This window comes from Phragmites australis, chromosome 3 (genome assembly GCF_958298935.1).
Source record: "Phragmites australis chromosome 3, lpPhrAust1.1, whole genome shotgun sequence".
Lineage (NCBI taxonomy): Eukaryota > Viridiplantae > Streptophyta > Magnoliopsida > Poales > Poaceae > Phragmites > Phragmites australis.
This window is the reverse complement of record NC_084923.1, coordinates 5,597,717-5,616,062: the sequence shown is the minus strand read 5'-3', so window position 1 is coordinate 5,616,062 and position 18,346 is coordinate 5,597,717. Positions and strand designations below refer to the sequence as shown.

General features: G+C 41.4%; 2 protein-coding genes across 3 annotated transcripts; both read right to left on the bottom strand.

The window, feature by feature from the left end:
• Window positions 1–624: 624 nt before the first annotated feature.
• On the bottom strand, window positions 625–9,185 carry LOC133911768 (uncharacterized). Of its 2 annotated transcripts, none has more exons than XM_062354165.1 (13): window positions 8,730–9,185; window positions 7,305–7,531; window positions 7,079–7,152; window positions 6,761–6,817; window positions 6,288–6,634; window positions 5,184–5,252; window positions 5,001–5,089; window positions 2,720–4,834; window positions 1,934–2,011; window positions 1,726–1,837; window positions 1,423–1,473; window positions 1,236–1,310; window positions 625–1,143 (listed from the first exon to the last, which is right to left on the bottom strand). In XM_062354165.1, exons 1-12 carry the CDS (start codon window positions 9,045–9,047, stop codon window positions 1,260–1,262), a joined length of 3,588 nt encoding a protein of 1,195 aa, XP_062210149.1. In that variant the 5' UTR covers window positions 9,048–9,185; the 3' UTR covers window positions 625–1,143; window positions 1,236–1,259. The 2 variants fall into 2 exon arrangements, with proteins under 2 accessions (XP_062210149.1, XP_062210150.1); XM_062354166.1 differs by lacking the exon at window positions 8,730–9,185 and adding an exon at window positions 8,043–8,172 and having other exon boundaries at window positions 7,394–7,531.
• Window positions 9,186–12,477: 3,292 nt separating this feature from the next.
• Window positions 12,478–15,175, bottom strand: LOC133911767 (protein EMBRYO DEFECTIVE 514-like). The gene is made up of 2 exons (XM_062354164.1): window positions 14,772–15,175; window positions 12,478–12,969 (listed from the first exon to the last, which is right to left on the bottom strand). The coding sequence occupies exons 1-2, from the start codon at window positions 15,090–15,092 to the stop codon at window positions 12,640–12,642; spliced, it is 651 nt and encodes a 216-aa protein (XP_062210148.1). The 5' UTR covers window positions 15,093–15,175; the 3' UTR covers window positions 12,478–12,639.
• Between the last annotated feature and the right edge of the window lie 3,171 nt (window positions 15,176–18,346).

The following is an 18,346-nucleotide window of genomic DNA, read 5'->3' as shown; positions in this document are numbered from 1 at the left end:
AATCATAATCTATCAGATGATGACAGTAAACACTTGGTGAAAAAGTTGTAGTTTTTTTAACATGTATCAAAATAGTTATAGATTTTTTTAAATGAGTATAGAAGTTATAATTTTTTAAATATATATCAAAATAATTATAGGTTTTGAAAATTACTGTTGTTTTAGCATTCAGCCTGTCGCCTGTCATCACGCTGACAGTGCATGTAGTAGTACAGTTTTATTCCAATTTCATTTCATCGTTAATCTTTCTGTGGGTTTGCCCGGGACAACCAACCAGAAATTTTCTTCTGGATTAGTCACTTTCTTAGACTTTCTTAAAGGTCACAAATGTCAACTTCTCTGAGAAAAGAAGCCATTGATGCGTCACGTTACTTCGAGATGTAGCGACAGCCTGAGCTGACAGGAAAACAGCAGGTGAAACAACTAACATGGGCACATGGTGATATGGATCGAGTCTACAGTGAGAATGGTGCGGTTTACTGCTCATCAAGCAAGTCACCCGAAATCTGAAGATTGCATGAAGGGGAGACTGAGATAGCAGCTTTATTCAGCTCACTGCTCCTCAAGTTGAACATATTTCAAAAACTGAACTGCATCCACAGGTTATATGGAGGAACTAATAACTGCACGAGGAACACTATCCCAGTTTTTATTTTCTCCTACCACCTTCAAAATTTCTCTATTCGGTCTACAGATATGTACAGAGTTAGCAATTTACTTCAGTTCAACATGGATCACACTAATACAAAAGCAATGTACAAAGCCAGCAGAGAGAACCGACCGGTCACAGTGCCAAACTAGCAGCAAAACTGCTCTGTTGTAATGCCGCCTCAGGCATTACCTCCGTGGCTCCGTTCCATAGGTTATATGTTTCATTTGCTCAGCGGCCTCGCATCATGTGGAGGTGTCGGTAATTGATCTTTGAACTGCCTTGGCCTCCACTTCCGTCGTGATTACTATGAAACTCGGCACAATGATCCCGAAAATCAAACTCTCTCAGGTTTCCTGACACTGATAATGCCTTTGGCTGAATGTCCAAGCCAAGCAAGCTTCAACAAAGGCAAGCCTAATGTGGGGATCCCGACATTTTCAGAATTGATGATGAGGATGAGTGACAGTCTCTGAAAAGCAGTTGCAAATGCCCTGCATGGTTTACCATCAATCAATAATACAGTTCATCATCAGTTGACTGTTGTTCGGATGTGCTTCAGGGAAATAATTCATTGGAACTTAACTCGCATATTCTGAGGGTGAAGCAGTTACTCATTTGAATAGGCCTCTAAAAAGTCTTTAATTCTTTGTTTGATAGCCTGGGGAAAATAACCAAAATATTAGAATGCAAATAATAACAAGAATGATAAACTGTAGTGGAAGTTGCTTGAATCGGTTGCCTAGTAAACTACTACTCATGATATCACACACCTGCAACTCCTCATGAAGCAATAAGAAGACCTTCTTCATCAATTTATGCCTCTGCAGGATATAATGCCCAGTCAGATTCAGGGAGAGCCTCAATTAATAATCAAGAGCTAAATAAAACTGTGAAGTTGTTTAATGGAGTAGTCTCCTTCTATAAACCAATGTTATATGAGCAGAATTAACTGTTGGATAAGGATGCAGGTGGAAAATTCTAAGACGAAATATAGGAAGTGAGGACGACTTGGTCCCCTTTCAATGTGAAGATAGTCATGTTAAAGCATATGGAAGGGCAGGCAGAAAGCATACTGCTCCTAATTCACAATACATGTCTCTGAGTCTATCCAGAATGTTATAATATTGTTCCTTGTCTCTTTCTTTAGTAGCATTGAGATCATCTTGAACCTTTAAGAATTCAGACCTGTATTAGAAAAACACCGGTTCCAGGAGATTATTAGATTATGGACTATCAAACAGAGGAAAAATAAAGTGCAAAGAGAACTAAAAAAACACATACTTAGTTTTCTCAATCTGATTGTTCAAGTAAGAGTAAACCTCGTATTTCTCATTGTACTCCTGCACATAATATTTGTATCTGGAAAAGAATTTAATCAGTTGGTTGTATGCATCAACAACAAAATAAACTTAAAATAGGAAATACAACAGCTATCAGTGCTTGTGTTAATGGCACAGATCAACAGTATGCACTTCAAAATCAATCAAATTTACAGGGGCACGTTGATGAAATTGAGATTAATCATACCACCTATAATATTTTAGACAACACAAACAAATTAAAAGTCTCCTAAAGAGCCTGTAGAACACCTCATATACATGGATGTAAATTAGAAAATCCGTCAACCATTTGGTCACCAGTCCAAGTTTAAACAGCTCTACAGTTTTGAGAGAGGGGAAGGTGGAAGGCATTCAAATATTTATGGAAACTTCAAAGAGCCTACTGAAACATTTTACTAAACAGGAACCTGGCTAGTAAAATTGCAGGTCCAGGCCTGCTGATATGATTTAATCATTCTCAGGTTTCAAGCAATACAATTCTCAAGAAGGTAAGCTGGACTGGGAGGAAACCCAAAAGAAAACAGAAAGCATATTCTAGTCTAATAATATATATATATATAGAAAGATCTCCAGGAATATCCCTGATTGTATCAAATGTTTTCAGAACAGAACAAGTCAGTGAGTCAGCTTTAGCTTAGCGACAAAAGTAGGGGAAAAGTCAATATGCACTAAACAAAATACTTCAAGGAGACATAAAGATGACTGCATGGAGGATATTGGAACTTACTGTGAGAAAGCTTTTATTGGACCTTTCAGTTCGGGCTCATCTTTATCATACTTGGAGAAAAATAAATTATCTTCGTCTGAAGAACTGTCCCTCCTCCTTCTACCTGTCTCGGTCTCAATCAAAGAGTTGTTCCTACTTCTCTCATCATTATCTGATGGGGAAATTGATTTCTGTGTTCGGGACACAGTGGCATTCTTACTACCATTCTGTGGAAGCCTTGAAGTTGCTTTCTTCTTCATATCTGCACACTCTAGCATTCCACCATGTGCGATCCTTGTTTCCCATTTGCTTGTTTTTTCTCCTGACCTATCCGGATATAGCATGTTCTCGGAATCTGAATTATCAGTCCTTGGCAAATGCTGGCTCTCTGGAACATTTCCTCTTTGTTGAGGCATATTATCATCAAAATCATATCCTGCTGCTTTCCTGGGGAACCCTTCCTGGTTCATATGACCTCCGATACCATATTCTTGAGGTGATGGTTTCCTCTTATCATAAATGGCAGTTAGAGGAGCCTTCCTGTTATTCATACTAGGGAAGGAGTTATTTACATTAGTTAGTTTACCATCAAGCGACTTCGAAGGACTATTTCTCTCAAATTGCTTCCTTGTCTTCCCATTGTCATTTTCCAAAGGCGGCTCACGAAGTTCACCCAATTCGAGATCTGAAAGCTCTCTCTGGAGAATTTTCTTGCCATGAGGTGATCTCTCAACATTATTTCTTTGTGAATTTGATGGCTCCCCATTAATTTCATTGGATTCAGGAAACACTGCGATTTCATCAGGCCCAACATTTCCTCTGGAAGGTTTGGTTAGATTCATGGAATTTACATTAACATTAACATCCTTCGAACGCTTGAGCATTTTATCATCAATAAGAGGATCCCCATGTCGACTCCTCTTTCTGGTGGCAGAATCATCAGAGCCATCAAAATTGACATGGTGCCCTTCACCATGTGAATAACCAGTTCCAAAATCACCATCCATATCATGCCATGGTTTCTGCATCTTATCTGTTCTTTTCTTCGAACTTGATTTCTCAATGTTTTCTTTTGTTCTCTCGGAGTGCATTGTTGGCATAGGTACATTTGGGCTCTGATCTATCTTTTGTAGATTTCCAGAAGCCAAAGACTTTCCTTTCTTGGCAGGACTGCTATCTCGTGAAGCATCCCGGCTAACAGTACCTGTTTCTTTGTTCAATCTATCATTGGTATGTTTTTCAGGAGGTAAGCATTTTCTGTGCTCTGAGAAAGAACCTGTAGCGCCCGGAGATGCTATGTCAACCCTGGCCTTTTTCGCACTTTCAGGATTTGTTGTGGAGTTCTCATTACCAGAGCACCTTTTCAATTTGGGTTTGGCACCTTTGTCGGCAATACTCATCAGGCCATGGTTTGATCCATCCTTTGATGTTGATTTTCTCCTGCTACCATGCTGCTTTGTGGATTGAACGGCTTCTTGCTTGTGTAAGCTCTCACTGATTGTTCTTAAGGAGTCATCAAAATGGTTGTCCTGATAAGACATTTCATTATACTTGCTATCTACTCCGATATGGTCCATTCTTGTGCTCGTCATGTTCTTGCTTCCTGGAATTTCTGATGGCTTGTTCAGGTTGCTGGCACCTAAGCCCTCACCTGTTGCAACTGTATATGCTGCATCATCATTGTCGGTGTTAAAATTATTCAGATCGATATGCGGTGATCTACTCTTATAGTCCAGATTCGTTCCAATGTCAATTTGCTCATCATCGACATCAAGTCTTGTCAAATCTCTTGGTGAGGAAGACAAATTAAGGTCATCTGCTATTTTTGTGCGTGTTGTATTTGCTTTGTCATCATCACTAGTAATATCCACATATGCGTCAGATCCTTCCTTGCTGCTCGATGAAGCATCACTATCACTGTCGCTGCTGCTCCCGCTGCCACTTTCTGCAGCACTTCTGCTTTGGCTCCCACTATCACTTCCACTGTCACTGCTGTCACTGTCACTATCACTATCACTTCCACTCTCGCTAGAAGTTCCCGCCTTACCATCACTGTCATTATTTACCGCTACATCTCCTGCAGCAGCAACTGGGGAGCCGCTTGGAGCAGCTTCCTCAATGTTCTCATCGATGGATCTGTTAGATACACAATAGATGTATGTTAACGTGTTGTGGACTTGTGGTAGAGTGCAGACATGTAGAGATATAATTGTACAAAACCGCAGAAGCAACATCATGCAAACCATGCCCTGTGAGACAAAAATGGAAAAGGAGTTGGACTTGGAGGCGAAAATACTGTTACCTTCCACCTTCAGATGCATGCCTTTTAGAGCTTTCTATCTCCAATTCTGGTTTGAGCACATACCTCCCTGGTGCTTGGTAATTTGCAATCTGAAAGATTATCCAAGTGTCAAGTGAGTTTACTCCTTATTCCCTACATTTCCTAATTGGAAAAAGAGATGGTGCATAATGTTTGGTTACTCACATTCTTGATGATGCTCTCTATTTTCTTTGATGCATTAGGAAATGCATCTGCAACAGCTTTCTCCAAGGCCTGCTTATGGTTCATAACATGTGAGCAGAACATCAGACAATTCTTTGTGGAGTACTAAGTGAATTAAGTAATCAGACAAATTAGAAAAAGAGAATTGCTAGTTTTCATTCGCCTGAGATTTTGCTTATCTCAGTCACATTTTGACCGTAAAGACCTATCTATGCAACCGTAAAATCCTATTGTTTTTACGGTTACAGACCCATGTCCGTATAAATCACCCTGCAGCAATAAAAATTGGTGTAGTTCTTACAGTAATGAGTCAGTGAGAAGGTCCATGACCGTAAAAAGCAATAAGATTTTACGTTTGCGGGGATGAATTTTACGGTCAGAAATGTGAGTGAGACATATGCAAAATCTCAGTCAGCTGAAAAGGAGACAAGGAGACAGACCAAGAAAAACATTTGTAGCATATCATCAAACCAAGAAAAGATGATATGTTTAAAAGGTAAAGAAGAGTCATCGAACCACAAGATCAAGTTACAATGTCACTTGATGGAAGCACCAAGATACAAAGGGATCAATCAATGCTAGCCAAAAAACAAAAGACAGACTTCTTTTATCATACTGTAAGCTCTGCAGAACTACAAATTTCAACACCTTCACCTGTAATTTAGGGCATGTTTGGTTGGATCCCATAGTATACCACAGTTTAATGTGGCAAAGTGTGGCACGCCACAATTTGTGTGGCGAACAAAACGTTCGCCACAACTGTGGCAAGAATTGGCAAGAAAATGAGCCACTGACAAATGAACCCCACTGGTGAAAAAGTTTGGCACGCCGAAAGTGTGGCAGCTAACCAAACACTGGCCACAGTTGGTCAAACCTGTCTGCCTAATAGGTGGCAAACTGTGTCCACGAACCAAACATGCCCTTAGTATTTAACTCATTACAAAAAGGTACAGGAAGTTGCTGAGTTAGTTTTTCCATTTGTGCAAGGAGCTTGATTAATATCATGTGAATCCGTGTGTGTGTGTGTGTGTGTAGAGAGAGAGAGAGAGAGAGAGAGAGAGAGAGAGAGAGAGAGAGAGAGAGTACCTTTAGGACCATTCCTTTTGGATTTTCTGACAGTACAGATATCAAGAGGGTCCGCACTTCATTTGAATTTGCATTATCATCAACACTAGCAAAATGAGCACTTGCTCGGCAATTTATACCTTTAGACATCTTACTCGGTGTTGCTTTCTCAAGTTTACTGTGCTCCTCTTTATTTAAATCAAAAGGTGTTATCACTTCATTATTTGTATCTGATCCAATAGGAAATGAAGGAATGCTTGGTCCAGGTTGTTCAGGAGAAGGTGCAGGTGAAGTTGAGAAATTTCCTTTGGGAATATTGTTAGATAACTTCACTTTGGAAATTGATTTGGTCGGGGCGATAACAGCAGCTGGAGTAGGCCAATGAACAACAGAGTTAATTATGTGCTAGTGCAGGGTTCCCTTAGTGGTGGGACATATAGATAAATAAAAAGAAATACAATATATCGAATAATATGATCCAACAGGATTGGAACCTTGATTCTTCTTAATAAATTCCTTCTTCTGCTTCCAGTGCATCCTCCGCATATTGCCTGGAAGAGATAACAGCACTAAATAGTAACTACAGTCTCTAACAAATATTAGCCAATTCCAAACTAGTATTTACTGTTGCACATAGAAAATCTGAGCCCATTTACTATCTACTACGAGGAAATTAAACATACATGAGTCTTTGAAGAATACTTACACAACAATGCACATTTCTACTATGAATGTGAAATCCAGGTAGAAATAATAAACTCATATTGTAATGTTGGAAAAGAAAACATAGAATCATAGTTCAAAGTACAGACCTTCTACAGCTGCAGCAGCCATTGACTTGGCCTGACTCTTGACAGATGGATTAGCGGGGTCCAGCACGATGGATCTACAGCCGAAAATGTTACAAGGATACATAAGTCAAAGTGAGCAGAAAACTACAATACCATGGAGCAGAAAGTTTAAGAAAATGTACAAATCAGGATTGTTATAAATCAATAAGAGACTAAGAGGATAATGGAACAGGGAAAGCACACAAACTTCCGAGATTTTGAGAGACGTTCAGCCTCCTCTGAGCGCATTTTCACAAGGTTCTTTGCTGATTCATCCAAAATGCGTTGCACATTCACCTTGCGCCAAGCAGAGCCACATTCCAGAAGCAACCCATTTCCATCCTCTCCACTCTGACGTTCTTCATAAATATCACACAACTCGCCGTGTTCAGATGCCCATGTAAATTTGAATTCTTTACCACTAACATCTATAACCTGGTGCAGAAAAAGATATATGAGTATTCAAATGAAACAACTAAAAGTACAGGAGTAATTGTCATGTTAAAAAAAAAATTGTTTGGCATACAAATCTAATTTGGACCTAGTAGGGTAATTTAACTGAGTGCTATCACTTTGAAATGCTTTAAACTATCCTTCACCATCCAGTTCCCACCCGTCTCCATAAATTTGGTGCGCACCCTGCTGATCTATGCAAACCAAATGGGAGTGCTATTCCTTCAGAACTGAGACTTCAACTCCTGCTCCACAACACTAAGCTAATTGAAATATGACCTTTTGTGCTGAATTAAGTTCGGATCACCATTTGGAGAAGATTTTGAGCAATCCTTAACAGATTAAAAATCCAAACTCATCCAAAAGTAACAACCCGGACTCAAATACCAGTGTAAGAACTAATTGTACCACAAAAAATAACCAAACTATGTACAAATAACAGAAATTGAACTGAATTTCAACGGATCCAAATCAAATTGCATGAGATGCTCACTTAGAATGCCCGGAAGAATCATCAAATAAGCAATGCGCTTGCTCCCATTCAGCCTAAAGTAAGTCAAAATAGCATGGAGTCCAGGACCACAGTGCATGGCAAGACTGAAGGATTCATGGAAAAAATCACTAAGCCTGTTGCCAACCAAACAACAGAAACGTCCAAGGAGAATGTGCCCCAACAAATCAAACTAAATGCAAAGTAAGCAACGAGATTCCTTGAAATGGGATCATAAGACACATCAATGAACGAATAGTCTTTGTGTCCTAGAAATTCAAACTACAAGGTGAAAGCACTCAACAATATGCAGGCATTTGCAAAAATCCTAAACCAAATTTCGCAGTTTAACCCATCCAAATCATACACTAAAAGTAACAAACGAGCAATGCGTGCTCACTGTCCTATATGAACCGAAATGTAACAAAGACAATCACAATATGAAGAGAAAATCGTTAATCCTAGAATGAAGTGCCTAACAGATCATTACGCTTAACAATTCAAAGTATATCGTGAGTATCATGCAGTAAATTTCATTAGTCTGAATGCAAAGTAACGCAAACCCAGTAAAAGTGCGGCTAAAAGGGAAAGCGAATTAGGATACACCGTAAGGGGAAAAACCGTCCAAATTTGTTAGGTTAGGGACTCGTGGAAACTGAAATAAACGACAGAGGGTGAAGGAGAGCTCACGTTCTCCGACGAGTTGTACATATTAGGGTTGAACTTGATGCGGGCGCCACCACCGGCCTCCTCCGCCCGCCGGATCTCGTCGACGAGGTCGGGGGTCAGCCGTATTATCGCCGCGAAGGCGGGCGGCCCTCTGGATTCCAGACGGAACGCCTCGTCGCGCCCCGCCGGCTGGGCGACGGCGGGTGCGGCGGCGCGACCGCGGGGAGGCGCGCCCATGCCGCCGATGGAGGAGGCGCCGCCCCGGCCGCGGCCGTGTGGGGGCGGCGGGCGCTTTGCCGCGCCGCCGCGCCCGCCGCCACGGCCGCCGAGCTTGTACATCTCCCGCGGCGAGCGGCGAGCGGCGGCGCCGGCGGGAGGGTTAGTCGTATCGTGGGCTCGCTGGGGGAGAGTAGCGAAGACGCCGAAGAAGAGGGCGCAGAAATCGTACAAAATTTCTCTCTTAATTTTCCTTTTTTTTGGTTTGGTTTCTCTTCTGTATTTCTCGTCAGCGTTGGTTTTCCTCTTTCTGTTTTGGATGATGACACGTACGTGGTATGCGACAGGTTCAATCCCGTCAAAGATCATACTCCCTCCGGTTACAAATATTTACAACTTTAACTTTTGTTATTTGTACTTTAACTAATTATGGTTTTGTACACTTATAAATATTTGCTCATGTATTTGTGTAAAAATCAATAATCCAATTTTAAACAGTAAAAATCAAAATTATCAATTATTTGTAGACGAAAAGAGTATATTGATATGAAATCGATGAAAACGCTCACTTGTTATGGCCGTGTTGTGGCACATGAAAAAATCGTCCACGTGGAAGACGGTGTAAAGAGATGAAATCTAGTGCAAATGCTCACTTGTTATGGATGTATGCTATCTGAGAAAGGGATATGCATGGAGTGCCAATGATATCTATGATCCATATACTAATATAATTTAATTAATTAATTAGTCATTTTACTTTAGTCAAAATAACTAATTAATTAATTAAATTAAATTAAAATAGATTCACAGATGGATCCAAGTCCATCCCTAGTATTACTTTGGTCCACTTGGAAGATGGTGGAAAGATGAAAACCTGTGCAAACACTTTATTGTGGGCGCGTCTAACCGATTTCATCAGAAATTCGGTCCAAGTGGAGAAGGATATGAAATCCGTTGTAAACATCCCGTCATTCAATTTTTGTATGAAGGTCAGTCCAAGTGCTGGAGTCGCTCTTTTGCTATAGATTTATATTTGCAATTTTATAAGGAGTCCATGACACTAGACCATGGCCTGTTGCCCTACTCTGTTTTGATTATCAAGTGTCAACCAACAAGCAAAATCAAGTGCTTCTATCGAGGTGGAGTACAATTAGAACGTACACGTACTCATGATTTTAATATTTCACATCATGTCCTTCTCAAATCGGTTCAAGCTAAGGAGCATTACCGCATCGATAAACGCACCCACTACAAATCATTAGCGCTTACCATAAAATTTCAGAGACTCAGATGCATGTTCATCGCATGTCTCCTCTTTCATGAATTGTGATCCTTTCCCTCAACCTTCCGGTGGTACACCCGTACATGAAATCTGATCTGAATTGTGTCTCCCAAACAAGGGCGAGATCGATGGTAGTTCTTCGTTCGTGTCGATACCATATCGGCTAAAGTGTAAGTTGAGACTTTTTTTTTAGCTCTGCTGATCTAAATTTTTGTCAAAAGTGATTTTATGATTAAAAATATTTTTATAATAAATTTTATAAATAAAGTGATTATACGAGGAAAGTGAATAAAAAATCTTTTTTCCAGTTCTCAACATCTAATTTATTTTAGAAAATCACTTTCACCAAATGATTCTAGGAGTTAAAAACTATAATATGTCGTTTGACGAAGCTACTATTAATTTTATTTAAAAGCTGGTATGAAAACTCAACCAAACAGATCATCGGTGAACCTAAGAGTACCTATGCACACTCTTTACTTCAACAATAACACTTATTTTCAAAAAAAAAATATACAATTTTAAAAAGTAACGTTATTAATTAAACTAAATAGAATCGATGGATACAATTATGTTTACCAATTTGCACTCCTAATATCGGCTCCACAGTCCACACATGTACGAGCAAATTCTGAAAAACAAACAGCGGCACTTGGAAAAAAAATAGAGTGGTTTGCGAAGCGACTGGGTAACTCACCGACTTGTCATGCGTCTGAGGCTGTAGCTGCGGACCAGGACGTCTCTCTCCCTGACCTGCTTTGCGATGGCAATCGCGGACGCTGCCCCCGACGGAAAGGACCAAGCAGGCAGGCAGGCAGGCAAGTGGCTGAGTGTTATCCGCACCCACCACCGTCGCGTCGCGTCCTTGCCCAGCCCGCACATCGCCCCGCTGCACGAGACGTCAGATTCATGGCACCGCACGGGCATATTCTTACTTGCTTTAAGCTCGCATCCCCCTTCCAAAAGCCGGTCTGATTGAGATGATCTTACCAAGCAGTCCGACAAGATATATATTTAACTTGCTGTTACATTCGGAGCAACAGTAAGTTGAGTGCTCTTCGAAAGGTTACGGTGGTATCAAATGTTGCCATAAAGCCTGGTCGGCGGTAAGCTGACGAGCAAGCACGCAGCACAAGTGCTGATAACGTAGCTGGATAATGGATGCACCGCAAGTGGCAAAAGCATATGTTCCTTTTCCCCTTTTCAGAGAAGGTGGCCTTTGCTGCTGGTCTCACTATTGATCAATGACAGATCCAGAACTTAAAACTAGATACTCTCCTTCTCTTCGTCTCCTCCCTTTTATCATTTTCTCTTCTTTTTTCTTTTTCTTATCTTCTTCCTCCTCCATGCCCAAAAATTGCAGAAAGAGATCTCAAATACGCTGGGAGTAGAGGGGTTGAACCCCCAAGCCCTCTGGTGGATCCGCCACTGCTACTTGACGCTCCACCGAATTATTATTTTGTGAATCATTATCGCAAAAGCCATCGGTAACCAGATCGGACAGGAAATGTTCTGATGTCAAGTAGAGTTGAGGTGTTTAACCATATACAAGGAACAGCTACGCTGGGTCTTCGGTCTCGGCCACCGATGAAGAACCTGCGTACTAGCAGCTAGTGACGTACAAGTAAGGCATGTTTGGTAAAACTCTCTCTAATTCAATTTCTCTGCGATGAGTGATTCTCTGGAGAAAGTGATTTTGTGACTGAAAGTGATTCTCTAAAATAAAATATATGGAGGAAGTGATTCTCTACAGAAAGTGAATCAGAAGAAGCTGATTTTTCTCTCTCTAATTTTTAGTTCATTTCAAACAATCACTCCTACGGATTCCACTCAGAGAGCTAAAAGCTACTATTTGACAGAGCTCCCCTGATTCCGATCGAGAAACTGTTCTGAAAGCTCTGCCAAACAGACCTAACGAGACATGCATGTACCCAAATGATCAACCAATTTGTCCCCTTCCCTTCCGTTTCTGACACTGGCAAAGTTGCAAGCACCAGTAGCAACTAACGACCAATTTGTTCTAGCCTCATAACCTGTAGCCATGGCCTCGCCGCAAGGCGTTGCTCGGCCAAGTCATCACCAGTGTGTTCATCTGGTGCTATTCTGCGTTTACCCCACCGCCAACTTGTGGGGCAGACATGCTCAGCCAAACCAAGGCTCAACTACGGTACGCGTGGTCTGATGACAGATTAATCTGGGCCGGTGCAAACAAGACGCGGTAACTACATTGCAAGCGAATGAAGAAAGCCAGGTTGAGTGGAACGCCTCAAGTCAAGAACAGCATGGGGCAAGCTTTCGGCATGGATCATATCTCAGTTTCAAGGTACACAAGTCGGCATCGGTCTTTAGGACAGGTAAACAAACTCCAGTAAAATAAGGTAAATGCCCTTCATTGTCATGGACCACGGCAAAATTGCGGGGCTTATTAAACTCCTACCCGCCTCTCCTGCCCCGGCCACGCCCACCGCGCCCGCCACCACGCCACCCTCCTCGTCCTCCTCCTCGGCCCCCGCCACCCTTGTGGTGGCCGCTGGACTTCTTGCCATTGCCAATCTTCATGTCCTCAGGGAGAGGCAGTATATTGTCGACACATTTGCGGAAGCTGAAATCATCAGAAGATCCATCAACTCTACGAACAAAGAAGCAGCGGCTTTGCCACACCGGGTGGTTGCGGATCTCAAATGCTTCAACTCCTGGCCCAATCTTCTTACTGGGTTCAGCGTGGCCTTTCTTCACCAGGTCCTCCAACACCATGTGTTCATACTGCAAAATTTAAGATGCAAATTAGAAGTCCATGTGCTGAAGAGCATAATGCCGGTAATGAGTTTTTATATGAAGATTAACTGGAGTTTGGAGCTAAATGAAGCTTCCTTTGTGGAACACAAGGTCAGGTAATCTAGTGGCTTTTATGTAACTAGAAATCATTTTCAAAAACAAAAAAAAATGCCAACTAACATATATTTCCATCATCCAATCTCTTCAGTATGCTAGATTCGGCGCAACTTGAAAAACAAAATCGCAGTCCTGTTAAATTGTTTGATCTAAAAGTAATGCCCGGATGGAAATTACTAATAAGAAAGTTTGCATCAAGCACCCAAGGTTCGCAACCAAGCATCTTCATAACTAGTAGGAAAGTCAGCCACTCGACTTTTTAGTTAAACAAAACCACAGCTGCAGTTTTATTAGTATTACACTTCGCTTTAAGCTCTACAAATACAAAAAAATGCAAATCCTCTGTCATAATTGTAAATCATAGTGAAAAAAGTCCAACATGTAGTAAACCAGGTGAAAATCACAACTCAAACACATTAGAAAAAATTTAGTTCAAAACAAACACGGGAAAATTCTAAATTTGAACACAGAACTTCACCGATACTATGTCAGAAAGGCAAAAGGACTAATATAATTAGTTTCATTTATGATATAATATAATATTGAAGCTACGAGACTGAATACATAGTCTCATGGACAAGTGGAGATTCACTAAGGTTAGCAGTGCCTGACAACAACAGAACCTTTTTCCCTCTCCAGTCTTGCATATGCACCAATACTTTAATGAATAAGTTAAAAACGCTGCTTCGACAGTGAATTACACATTCTGTGAATAGCTCGATGCTATCAGCAAACTCTTCTTACTCAAACAACAGAAAAGCACTTGGAACACTCAAAACTAATCAGACCGAAACTGCAAACCCGACAAAGCAAGTCAAACGAAGTAACGAGCAAGTGAGGCTTAAGGTCTCAGCTAAATCTACATGTGACTGATAGCGTTAAACAAGAATGAACAAAAAAAATACATATACATGGATAAACACCATGGAAAATGAAATTCAATATACGCACAAAAAGGCAAAGCCCACTACAAACCACCCAAGTTAATCAAACAGAACATGGGGACTCAAATGGAACCCCAACAAATCAAGCCAAAAAAGCTAGAGGTCCATATTAGGCCAAAGGTTTAATCCAAAAATTGATTTAACAAATCATACTTATTACAAGAAATTCGAAGCAGAGCTAAGTAAAACATCAAACTTGGTTAACCCGAGCAAACTAACATGAATACATGATGCGACTTCCCTATCAAGAATAAAACTTCAAAAGACCATATTACGTTACAATGTGCATAAAGAAAACACTATCACTTAAATCTTTTCTGATGCATTCACATCCACAGCGATGATATATCAAATCACATAAACTTTGGATTAAGCATGCCCTAAGATTAGTTCCAACATATAACATTTTAGTTCAAATGAATTACAAATTTGCTACCTTTAAGAATGGATCATGTCGAAATAGGTAGACACTTGAGAGTAAATCGATGCGAAGGACAAACCTTGCCTAATCCGGGTCAAACCGTCAAGGATCAACTGCTCAGGACACCCCTAACTCACTGAGGCAGGTAAAATCAACCTACCAGCTTGCAACTACCGCAGCATGGCTAAAGCTTCATCAGGCACCAAATAAGACAACAGAACGCATAGCAAATCACCGCAAAGGACGCAACTTTCTGCAACCAGAACAGCGCAAGGACACAGGAGCGAGGATCGAACCCTAACCCTCACCTTATTGAAGTCAAGCTGCGGCGCCCAGGAGTGGAGCAGGGCGAAGAAGTAGTCGAACATCTCGACGGCCGAGGCGAACTCTTTCGGCCCCAGCTTCACCGCCTTCCCCTCCTCCCTATCCTTCTCCTCTTTCGCGTCCCCCTCCACCCTCGGCTTCTTGGCCGCCGCCGCCTCGCCGCCCTCAACGGCGGGATCACCTACTTCCTCCCCCTCCCTCTTCAGACCAGCGGCTGCCGGCGCCTCTGCCTCCATCGCTGCGGCTGCCGGTGCCTCTGCCTCCATCGCTGCGGCTGTGACCACAGCCACTTCGGGTTCAGCCATGCCCAGGGAAGCGCGCGGAAGGCAGAACCGCAGCTCGTAGTGTTGGAGCTGGAGCTGGAGGTGGAGGCTGCTCTCTCTGGTTCGTGTAGGGTTTGGGACTTAAGAAGACGCGAGTTGCGGCGCTCGCGGTCGAATGGAATGAGAATAGCTTGCGGCAAGCCCAAGAGTGGCCCATTACGGCCCACTCAGCCCAAAAGCGGAGCGGGATAGAACCGGGTTCGTGAGCCACCAGAACAAGGCCAGGAGGCGCTTTTCCAAATAGCGCTTACTTTTCCTATGCTATTGATGCTTCCTTTACCACTTTAAAGTACTTGCTAATCAATTTTGCAATTCTCTCTATTGAAAAAGACGACCACATTAGTACCTTTCAGCTTGTCAGCATCCAATCTTTGTACAGTTGAATAGTTTTGTTCGTTTTAGGTTTTATCTTTCTTTTGTTAGTAATGTTGCATACTTTTCTGTCCAATCTTTCTGTCTTTTGCTTTATATGTCTTAAACAACTGTGTTTCACATCTATTGCAGCCAAGAAGCTGTCACAGAGCATCATCAGTGAGAAGCTTGCTGCTTGTGTCAATATAGTACCTGGTTGGAATCAATATTATTTCTTCGCTTATGTTTCTTCATCTATGGGTTACATTATGAACACAATGCATATGAAAATTTTGATTGCTCATTCCAATTTTTTTGTTCCTAGTACGTAAGTTTTGTTCTGTTCAAATAATAACAACACACTCGGAAAGGAGGGTTTAGGGCTCCCTTTATGGGTAAGGAGGGTTTAGGTCTATAATGGTGTAGCTCCCTTTATGGGTAAGGAGGGTTTAGAACTATAATGGTGTAGCTCCCTTTATGGGCAAGGAGGGTTTAGGGCTCTTGTGCTCCTACCCTTAAGGTTTCTCAACAAAATATTAATTTTCACCGCTCAATGTTAAACATTAATTTTTCCCACTTTTCTATAATGGTGTAGCTCCCTTTATGGGCAAGGAGGGTTTATGGCTCTTATTCTCCTACCCTTTAGATTTCTCAACAAAATATTAATTTTCACCGCTCGATGTTAAACACTAAATTTTCCCACTTTTCTAATGGTTGCAAGGTTTATCTGTTAAGTTGCGCCGGGTGAGGTTCAGCTTTTATAGATAGCACTGTAAACGAGCTGAGCTTGAGAAAACTGCATTGTTATACGTAAGAACTAACTGTGGGAGAGCTTACTGAAGCTTGTCATATTTTGTTGAACAAATGACTCAGTTGGACTCATGTGATAGATATTACTTTGCACATCTTAGCTTCAGGCTACCAAGACAACCATAAATTGAAATCATTGAGTGTGTAAATTCAAAAAATAAATTACGAGACCTATTTGCCCATAAACAAGAATGATCAGTAGAGATTGCATATAGTATGTTCCTTGCTGTTTGGCATTTTAGTTCTTACCATGAATACCTTACTCTGTAATCTTATACTAGTTTTGGAATAGTTTGTCTCTTATTTGTCTTCTCTAGTGGTGAAATATACTGTAGTCCTCCTTACCTTTTCAGGCATTGAATCTGTTTACTAGGGGGAGAGAAAGTTATGGTGCTATATTTGCGTCGTGGCATATGAAACTAAGCATGTGCTGATCACTAATCTGCCCTTTTTTCAGGTGCAAATTGATGCTGAAGAATTGTTCGTCACCAAGGCCAGGGAATCACTTCTAGATGCCTTGACTGGACATGTCTAAGTCAACCGTGAATATGAGTAAGATCCATTCGGTTTACTTATGTTGTGTTTTTTCATCGTTTTATATATAGTGACGTCAAGTATGCAACGTTGCTAGTACGGGGTTTACTGGTTCCTCGTCCATGCAGTGCTCCTGAAGTTATTGCTCTGCCCATAACTGGTGGTAACACCAAGTATCTGGAATGGATCAAGAACAGCGCTAAGGAAAACTGATCTGTTATACACCCTGCTATGCATAATGCAGTTTAAAATGCCCCAAAATACGAAGTGGCTGCTCTGTTCCAGTGGCTTGCACATGGGATTTTCCTCCGTTGACCTGTATATCTTGATTAGATCGCTGTACCGATAAAAGAATTTGTATTTACCATCTTCTCATGACAGAAAATTGGCTTCTGTGTGGTACGCGAATGCATACACTGCTTTATTGATAGAATGACCCATGTAAATCAGACCAAATAATATTCAAACTTGTACATTGTAGCTCTTGATTGATATTCGACATGGAGTTTTTCTGCTGATGTGTCTTAAATGGAGAGGTATCCTCTGCAGTATTGTATTGTGTCAATGACTGATACTATCCACGTGTCAATGACCTATACTGCACCGTGTAGTACTGCGGAAGACTCATATCCATCTTAAATCCACATTCCTCGTGCGTTTTTATGTGATGATTTTACCCAATGATTCTTTGGCAAGCTCAAGATATGGAACAAGTGCATCTTATAAAACATTCACAATGGTATGCTACCTATTCTACCTATTTTATGACCAATTGTGTGCGACATAGAGTTTTATGTGTTGTTGGCGTGTTGAAGCATTTATATCGAACTACCCATATGTCATTCGTAGGTACGGTAAAGTGGTTAATATGTATGCCTATATGGACTTGAATGTGGTGTGTACATATGTGAATGCATGTGTGTTCAAATGGTACTTAAAAGTTGACATGGAAAGAAGCGCGCAAGAAGATCGATAAGCTCTCGTATTGGAAGCAAATTTTACAAGATATTATCTAGAAAGATTCTCGTGAGACTCTATTCATAATATTTATCTTGTGATTCAATAGTTAAGTTAAAGATAAGAAAGAATATAAATAAATATTATCATAGATAAAAAAATTCGTCAAACAGGATACTATAAAATTTACTTCCTCTCGTACTAATTTCATACGGCTGGAGCAGGCCAAAACTCTCCACCGTTATCTGCCAACCAACAAAACGATCCCGGTAATTTAATCAACTCGATAGCCTTCGTGACGAATACGATTCCTCCATGGAATTCTGCAGGGTCCAGCGGCTAGCAGTTCGAGCCCTCCCCTGTGGCTCCGAAGGCGCCAGGTCACGGGTCGCTTGCTCCGTAGCGACGCGGACAAGGCTGGCCAACCTTTCAGCCTTACCCCTGGAGCAATGGCCGCCGCGGGAGACGCTTGGATCGGATCGTTCTGGCTCACGGCTCATAATGCGATTTTGTTCTGCGTGCATGCGGAGATCGGATCCATTTGTTCTGAACCCGAAAGCGTCGCGTGAATCGACAAGAATTCC

What these genes read in the sequence shown, in the direction of transcription:
- LOC133911768 (XM_062354165.1), bottom strand. Translation starts at nt 9,047, where the DNA reads ATGTACAAGCTCGGCGGCCGTGGCGGCGGGCGCGGCGGCGCGGCAAAG. An exon ending in CAAAAGGAATGGTCCTAAAG is followed by an intron (nt 5,253 to 6,287) that starts GTACTCTCTCTC and finishes AACCATAAGCAG; the next exon opens with GCCTTGGAGAAAGCTGTTGC. An exon ending in AATCAGATTGAGAAAACTAA is followed by an intron (nt 1,838 to 1,933) that starts GTATGTGTTTTT and finishes TTTCTAATACAG; the next exon opens with GTCTGAATTCTTAAAGGTTC.
- LOC133911767 (XM_062354164.1), bottom strand. Translation starts at nt 15,092, where the DNA reads ATGGCTGAACCCGAAGTGGCTGTGGTCACAGCCGCAGCGATGGAGGCA. An exon ending in CGCAGCTTGACTTCAATAAG is followed by an intron (nt 12,970 to 14,771) that starts GTGAGGGTTAGG and finishes TAAATTTTGCAG; the next exon opens with TATGAACACATGGTGTTGGA.